The following is an 8,876-nucleotide window of genomic DNA, read 5'->3' as shown; positions in this document are numbered from 1 at the left end:
ATTTTACATATGCATAAATGCACTTCAAGTAGAAAATGAAATTAAAGTGTAATGAAAACACATATTGTAGATTTTCCGATCTAAAGTGTACAGAACAAAATTATTAAACATCTACGTGTTTTAGAAGGAAAAACACACACACACACATTCTTTAAAGTTCCAATTTTTGTTGGCATGAAATATAAACATGATAAATGTCAAATGAAGTCTTATCAAATCACCCCATAATAAATAAGAGTTTACCAGGTAATTAAACAATACATTAATAGACATAATCGAGTTTATCAAATAACCACAAACCATACACAAAATAATATTGTAAAAACCAAGTCCAAGGAGAACCACACTTCATCTCTAGGAACCAATATTAAATCTATGATTTAAGCACCAAAAATGCTCGTTGAAGACACTGCTAACAAGAATGCTACAAAAAGAAAGATGGATTTAGCAAAAGCAGGTGCATGACATTTGAGCGCGTTTGAGCGAACCGGAGAAGTTGTAGAAGTTGATGAAGGCGTTCCTCCCGATGTAGGAGGGAGGATCGTGGCATTATTGGTGAATAGCGCAGCATCTGGTGAATTTGATGGTAGCTTTAGAAGCCCTAAAATAATAAAATTTACAAACATTAATCTTGTTTAATATATAATATATTGATTATTTATTAATATAAAAGACCAAACATGTTTTACTTAAATCTGTTTTAAATGCTAATGACTACATTTATTGTTTTATATATGTGTCATCAGGGGCGGATGCAATACATTGGAAGTGGGGCAAATGCCCCCAACGATCTCAAAATTTATACCTAAAATATGGGGAAGATTTGGATAAAAAATAGTTAAATTAATAAATGTGCCCTCAATAACATTTGGCCCTAGTTCTTTAAATTATAGAATATAGGGGCACGTAGCTCGTAGCTCGCTTTTTTATTTTAATCATGTATTACAGTATTACTTTACTAAGCATTTAGGCTTAGCAAAATTAATTTAAATAAATAAATTCAGTCTGTGTGTTTTGATAGCATGAAAAAACAGCAATAATAAAGGCTTTTGAGTTTTGAGAAGTATTTTTTCAATTTTTCTGTCTTTCACCTTAATCATTATTTAACATAGTTTTATTAAGGTTAATGTCATAAAAAGATAACAAACTATTTAAAATGTTTTAAAATACCATTCAATTAAAAAATATCATCAACAGGTAACGAATTATTAAAACGTTTTATTAAAATACCATTCTAATAATGATATTTTTTTTAAAAAGAAAATAGACCGTTACCTTTTAATTACTTTTTATTTCATTGGATGGTGTTTCTAACATTTTAGATAGTTGTTACATTTTTATGAATTATGACATTACTTTTTCTTTCATTGGATGGTGTTTCTGAACATTTTGTTAATTCCAAACACCAAATGAAATTATAATCGATCATTTTCAAGATATGACAAGTCGAGGACAATTATAACTAATATGTACTTCATTATTTTCTTTTGTAGTGTCACAATTTTTTTTGTTACCCGACTTTTAAACCGTTTTGACCTGACCCGACAAAAAAAAAATTATATTTTTGTGGCCCCAACAAATCTAAATCCTAGATCCGCCAAACCTAGTGTTAAGTTAATATGTTAATTAATAACAGCTTCTATTAGAGATCAAGAATTTAAAATATCTAACTTCTACGTGAATAATACTAATTGGAGAAAAGTAAAACGTGTTTAAATTAAAGTTATAAAAAATATTTTTTTAATCAACCCAAAACAGAAGTTAAGTTTTTTAGTATAGTAGAGAGAGCAATGTCTTTTTAAGGTATAATTTGAGTAGCGTTTAGTGTGCTTTCGATATTTGAAAACATTATAAATTCCAAAACATACATTAAACAACACTAAACATCTAATTTCTTTTTTGTTTTTCAACTTTCGCAAGCATCCTCGATTCTTTTACCACCCTAATGCATGTCAAACTTTTATAAAGTTGAGCTAAGAATTCAAGTCAAATTCTTATTGAGGCTATATATAAAACAGTTTGTATACGTTAAAATTTTGGTTATGAGAAAATATTAAACTCAAATTAGTTCTTATAGCCATTCACATGCTATTTAACTGCAGTTTGTTCTCTACTAAACATATGTTGATAGATTTCATTAGCTTTCGAGTTTTTTGATACGTACTGCAGCTTGAGCCTTAATCAAGAAAACTATTTCGAATTTAAGCTGAAAATAGAATAAAGATATATAAGAATGAAGATTACTTGGGCAATCAGTGATGCTGGCATTAGCTATCTTACAAGCTGACGACAGCTGAAGAAGCCGACTCTCTTGAATATTCAACTTCTGCAACGTAGGATTTGTGCCATTATGGATCTGCTGTATCAGAAAACACAAACACGCTGGATTACTCTCTTTCATCTCCTTAATCGAATCACAGCACTTCTGCTGCGGTGTCGCCTCCTTCCCCGTCGCAAATGCCACACATGTCATCACCGCCGTCAGCTTGGGCGCACACTGCTCTCCTAACGACTGTACATCTTCCGCCGCCGTAACACAACCGCATACCACCATCAAGACCAGCGCAGACACATTCCATTTCTTAAACATTTTGGAGATCAGTGTTTTGGGTGTGATTAGGTTGGTTTTCTAGATTTTTATCTAGAAATGGAGAAGTGGGTTAATGGGAGGTTGGTGCAGGAAGTAATGGGAATGGCAGTAGGTTGTTGGGTTGTATTTATTTCATTTTCTAATAAATTTGATGAGTTGTCTATTGACCTGTTTGTCCACGTTACAATACAATGCATTGACCTTTCATAAATAGGGTTTTTGATTTTTGTATTGACTAAAATTGAAGTAATTTTGTTTTTTGTTTGCCCTGTCTAGCATCCTGCTAGGGTGTGTATATATGTATATATATGAAAATCACGCTGTTTCTATATTATTAAAAACTGAATAGGAACAACTAAATACAAGACTGAGATTTATTTAGGATGATAATTGATTAAATAAAGAGTAAATTATATGAATGGTTTTTAGGTTTAGTGTCTAGCAAAGCTCAAATGATTCTTTGTCTTTATGATTTATTTATTATTTTTTTAAATGATTAGTTTTTCTTTTAATCCCGAAAACATCAAACCCCACCCCACTTCTCTTGCGAGAGCGTATAATGGGTCAAAATCAACAATTCAATGAGTCAAAGTATCTTAGCCAGATGTCATATTTTGAAGTTGAAAGAAAATGTGTACATCAAAAAGTTGATTTGAATACTTTTATCAGGGAACCTGTTTCAATAAATATTATTATTATTTTTTTTAAACTAGTGGAAAAATTTTATAAAAACCGCTGCGTAAAAGGCAACAAGGCACGACAATAAAAGGAAAATAAAATACTTATAAAATATTAAAAAGAAAAGCAACATCACTCGGTCCAAATATAAATATCAAAGTTTCCTCTATTTTTTACCTACCTATACACCAAATATTGTTCACCAGGCCGCTTAGATCCGAGTGTTGTTAAAAAAACACATTCCTTGCTTTCAAACGCACCATAGGAACTCGTAAAAGATGGCAATAACGATCTTTCTATTCTTGGGACACCAACCACAATGAGCCGCAAATTCCACCAAATCATCAACAACCGAAACAAAATAATGAAGCAGGATATCACATCATTTAAACACCCACTCCAACATCTCCTTAGCAAAAGTGCAACCAACCAAAAAATGATTAGTCTCATGAGGATCTTAGGAGCAAAGGTGACAAACCAAACCTACAACATGAATACCCTGACAGAACAAAGTCGACGCTGAAGGAATCCGATCAATAAACGCATCCCAAACGAAGCAATTAACTTTCAGGGGCACCAAATGAACCCAAAAGTTGGTTTTGAAATAGGAATAGTGATATATATATATATATATATATATATATATATATATATATATATATATATATATATATATATATATATATATATATATATATATATATATATATATATATATATTATTGTATTCTAACTATTTATTGTGTGGATGTAGGGTTGATTGTAGACCAATCATTTTAATTTTTTTGAGAAAAAATGATTAATAAATATTATTGAATTAAAATTAATTGAAAAATATCATCTAATTTCATTTTAAAGTTATTTTAATCAATTAACATAAATTTAAACACGGGTTTTAGGGAAATATTAATCTCTTAACTTTAAAAATCTTATTTTCGTGGATAATAATTTTATTAATTCGGACATTATAAAAGAATGTGTTTTTGATTATTTTGAAAAAAAAAAACATTATATTCTAATTGAATATTATAAATATATATTATCAAGATTAATAATTTTTAATGAGTTCAGATTTTATATGAATTTTACTATTCTAGAATTAATAATTACAGTCATTCTTACAAAATAAAATTGTGCACATAAATTCCATTCATTCTCAAGGAATACAATAAATAATTGTTAACAATTACATTTGTTCTTAAATATTATAATTAAGAACTAGTGAAGGATCCACGAGTTACGCGGATCGGATATGTATTCGGTACAACTAAATCCAAAGAACTAAGTGGAAATCAATTTGATAGAAGGAAATATGAAAAATTGTAAATCCCACAAAGGGTAAATTGGGTAAATTTGTCACTTGTTGCTCATTGACTTTAACAAGTAATCTCAAACTTTCCCTTTGACTACCATCTACCATCACGCTTCATTACAACTTCTTTTAAGCTTTCCAACTCCTTGTCCATAAAACTCTGCAATAAATACCAAGCTACTTTTATTTATTTGTGTATTATAAATAGCAATTTACTTTTTTTTCTAGGTATAATCAATGTTACCAAAGCTATCCATTGGCTAAAAGTGTTTGATCTATATTTAATTGATTTGTCATGGAAAAAGTAATCAAATGTAAATATGTAAAAGCAATTTCAATTCATTTAACACCTAACTATACCAAAAAAAAGTACTTATCTATATAGATCGTTTTTGTTTCATAATAAATATCTTAATAGATTAAAACAACTTATATACCATATTATAAAGATTCCCAGATTCATTAACGACAACTGACTTATTATTGAGTTAACAATATCAAGTGTAACAACACCAAGTGTAATGTTTAGATATTTTTATTTTGGAAATTGTGTGTATTAAGGATTATGCTATTAATACTTCCATAATGCAAATAATGAAATCAAACAAACATAGTACTTCCTTAACAGTAAAAGCTTAAATTAGCATACCAAACAAATCAAGTCGATTAAAAAAATCCTTAGAAAGTTACCTGAATGGAAACGGTTTGATATCTGCTTTAAAACGCAGTGCTTCAAATAGTCTGAATTTCATATAATAAATCCCAAAAGAGAAATAGATTTCCAAATAACTACCTACTTGTTGTTTTTTTGGCAACTTTAGATTGTATATGTTGGATTATACCATCAACACTACAATTTGAAAAAGTACTCACTTTTATACATGTTTTTTTAGTATAGAATATATTTTAACCAATGAGTATATCATTAATATAATGCAGAAATTTTTTTATAGAAAGTTGTCTGGATGGAGGTGAGAATAGCAACAACATCATAGATAGGACTCTATTTTCGGTTAATTCCCAGCAATTAAGCCAAAGAGAAGTAAGCAAAATGTCATATTCTCAAGAGTTAGGCAGAAAAATAGAGAGCAGTATGTGAAACTTCAACTGTGGTGATGGTAATAGGAAGTGATGTACATATGTAAGAGCTACTCTCAAAAGAAAAACCAAAAAAAACAAGTTCGCAGGATATTCATTCATCAATCACGTGTTACCTACTCTGAAAAGAAATCACATAAATGGAACCCTAAATCAAAAGTCTAAATACATACCCACTCTCGCCAAGGACGGTGACGCTTCATCAAAAATTTGTAAAACAAAAAATAAGGGTTTTGTTGAACCTGTATGATGAAGGCGATTGATGGTTGCACCGGTTGAGGGGATGACTGACATTCCAATTTCTTTCATCGAACAGCATGGAACCGATTTCCCGTTTTGTGGAAATCCTAAATTGAAACATCACAGAGGCCAAAATTGGTAGATAGTGACGGTGGAGGGGTTGAAGGAGCGATGTTGGTGTGACGGTGACTTTGCAAGCCCAAAAAATGAGCTAAGTGCTACCTTGCGAGCCTTCCTCGGCCATTAATCACTCCAGATGTCCACACGGAGGGCCTTTGATGATGGTCGACGATCTAATTGGAAAACAGAGGCAGCGACGCGGTGATGTACTCTCAAAAGAAGAAAGAGGCAAGACGGTCTTAGAGGACTAGAGAGAGGTGGGATAGATTAAAAGCAGCGATACAAGGGTTAAATTGATTGCAACTGTAACATCCCAAAAATACAGGCCAAAAATTTCATTTTTAAATAAGTCATTATAAAACCAACAGTGTAATAAAACATTTGTAATATCATGTCATATCAAAACGAAAGTAGAAATAATTAAACATGTTATCATAAAACAATATCAGAGTGTAATCCCAAAGATCTCATGTGCGGAAAACTATAGTGTGATGCGCTGCGATCAAACCGGCTCCTTTCCTTTAGATACAAAGTACCTGAAACTAAAACTGAAAACTGTAAGCACGAAGCTTAGTGAGTTCCCCCATCATACCACATACCATATAATTACATAACATACATATATTGTCAGGCATATCTGGGTGCCCAACCTACCCCTTTAGTCCTCTCGATCAGATACTGACTAGCATATCTGGGTGCTGGTCTCCCTTTCGTTCCTCTCGACCGGATACTGACTAGCATATCTGGGTGCTGGTCTCCTCTTCGGTCCTCTCGACCGGATACTGACTAGCATATCTGGGTGCTGGTCTCCCCTTCGGTCCTCTCGACCGGATACTAACTAGCATATCTGGGTGCTAGTCTCCCCTTCGGTCCTCTCGACCGGATACTGACTAGCATATATGGGTGTTGGTCTCCCCTTCGTTCCTCTCGACCGGATACTGACTAGTATATCTGGGTGTTGGTCTCCCTTTCAGTCCTCTCGACCGGATGCTGGGGAATATTTCACCCCTACCACTACCACATAACACGTTTCACATAATCTATTTAGTATGGTTGGGCTTGACTGCCCCTTCGGCCCTATCGACCGGTAACCTGGGGACTATCTCCTTTACTATCACTAGCATATAGCATCATATCATACAAACACATAAACATAACACATCTAGTAGCAACCCTAGATGAATATCACAGAGACAATCATCTAATCATACAATTCCCACTAGTGGTTCGGCATTGTGGCCGTAGACCCACTACTACTAGAAGGTAACTCACCTCACACTGCTGAAGTCCCGACGACACAATCCCACACTTGCTGAAGTCCCGCAGACTCGACCCCAGTTGCTGGCTGATAGATTCCCGAACTGTCAACACCAAAATAACACCCAATTAATAATTGGGTCCCAATACATAACCATAAGTACATTCTTTGAGTAATTACTACATTACCCCTAGCTTGGCTTATTCAAGCCCAAGGCCTAATCTGTAGGCCCAAAGTCAACTAGGAATCAAAGGCCAACACATGGCCCAATTTTCCAAATTGGGTCTAGGCCTATACATGGTATCATTCTAAGGCCCAACATCATATAATCATTAAGGCCGAAACTATGGCTCAATTTTCCAAATTGGGCCCAAGCCCCTTACATGGGCCTTACCCTAGGCCCATTAAATTATTCTAGTTCAATTACTTGCTCTTGGATGGTCCATTATTATCTCAGTCATTTAGGCCCAACAATAAACCCAAGTGAAATTAGGGTTTCACATGAAATGATGATTAGGGTTAAGTTTCCTACTTAACTCATTAATGACTTAATCCATTAAGTCCAATATTTCTTAAATTAATTTCCGCTAATGAGTATTATTTAATATTCCAAGTTACTAAATAATTTCTCGTGTGTCCCGATTATCCCAAATTAGGGTTTCATTGCATTAGGGTTTTCCAAACCCTAATTAGGGTTTCCAACCCATATACTAGCCCATTTATTTATTTGTTGGGCTTTTAGATCAATTAGGGCTTTATTGGGCCTATTAAGCCCACTAAAATATTATTAAGCCCCTTAGGGTTTTATTAGGTCCATTAGAGTCCATTAAGCTTCATTGGGCCCATTTGAGCTTCTTTGGGCCCATTAGGGTTTCAAACATCCCCAATCGAGTCAAATCACAAGACAAGCACACCGCCACCCGACACGGTGGCCAATGGCGGCAGGAGGCGGCAGCCACCACCCTAAGGTGGTTGTTTTCAAGTTCATTTCATTATTCCATTTTTTGTTACAATTACAATGAAAATACAAAAGTAACACACCCACTAACTAAGCTAAACATGCACACACATAACCACCTTGGTTGCCGTCGGTGGTGAGTGGCGGCAGCCATCATGGCTGGCGGTCATGGTGGGCATTCTTTTCCATTTTCCGACCAAGATAAACCACACATAACACACACACGAATGGGAGCACACACCCTCAATTTTCTTCTAGCAAAACGAACCCATCCACCCACCTAAGGTGAGTGGTGACGGTAGTGGCGTAACAGCAGCTCTATGGCGGCAGAGAAGGAGCAACGCTCCTCGTCGAAGGGCAGTAGTATCAGCAACGTTCATCATGGCAGCGGTGCAAGGTGGCCATGAGGAAGGTAGGCGGCTCATCGTCTTCAATAGCCCCCAACAGTGGGGTGGCAGCTAGGGTTGCGATCTCGACAACCAAATCACATCGGAGCAGCATCCTTGTCTTCGTTGGCCACTAGAACATAACGGCGGTTTAATCCGACTCCGATGGCGGCTATGAGGTTGATGACTAGCACTGGTGACAATAGGGTCAGCTGATGGCGATAGCGAGATGGAGT

The 8,876-nt window shown here is 34.6% G+C and overlaps 1 protein-coding gene across 1 annotated transcript; it reads right to left on the bottom strand.

Annotated features, from left to right (window-relative positions):
• Window positions 1–238: 238 nt before the first annotated feature.
• Window positions 239–2,672, bottom strand: LOC145012965 (non-specific lipid transfer protein GPI-anchored 1-like). The gene is made up of 2 exons (XM_078971751.1): window positions 2,245–2,672; window positions 239–601 (listed from the first exon to the last, which is right to left on the bottom strand). Exons 1-2 carry the CDS (start codon window positions 2,588–2,590, stop codon window positions 381–383), a joined length of 567 nt encoding a protein of 188 aa, XP_078827877.1. The 5' UTR covers window positions 2,591–2,672; the 3' UTR covers window positions 239–380.
• Window positions 2,673–8,876: the final 6,204 nt, after the last annotated feature.

Source organism: Lactuca saligna, chromosome 8 (genome assembly GCF_052625555.1).
Source record: "Lactuca saligna cultivar CGN05327 chromosome 8, ASM5262555v1, whole genome shotgun sequence".
Classification (NCBI taxonomy): domain Eukaryota; kingdom Viridiplantae; phylum Streptophyta; class Magnoliopsida; order Asterales; family Asteraceae; genus Lactuca; species Lactuca saligna.
This window is presented reverse-complemented; position numbering and strand designations above follow the sequence as displayed.

Bases quoted from the DNA above. Each gene is read 5' to 3' on its own strand.
- LOC145012965 (XM_078971751.1), bottom strand. From the start codon at position 2,590: ATGTTTAAGAAATGGAATGTGTCTGCGCTGGTCTTGATGGTGGTATGC. The intron at 602-2,244 runs GTAATCTTCATT...TTATTATTTTAG, and splicing joins CAGCATCACTGATTGCCCAA to GGCTTCTAAAGCTACCATCA.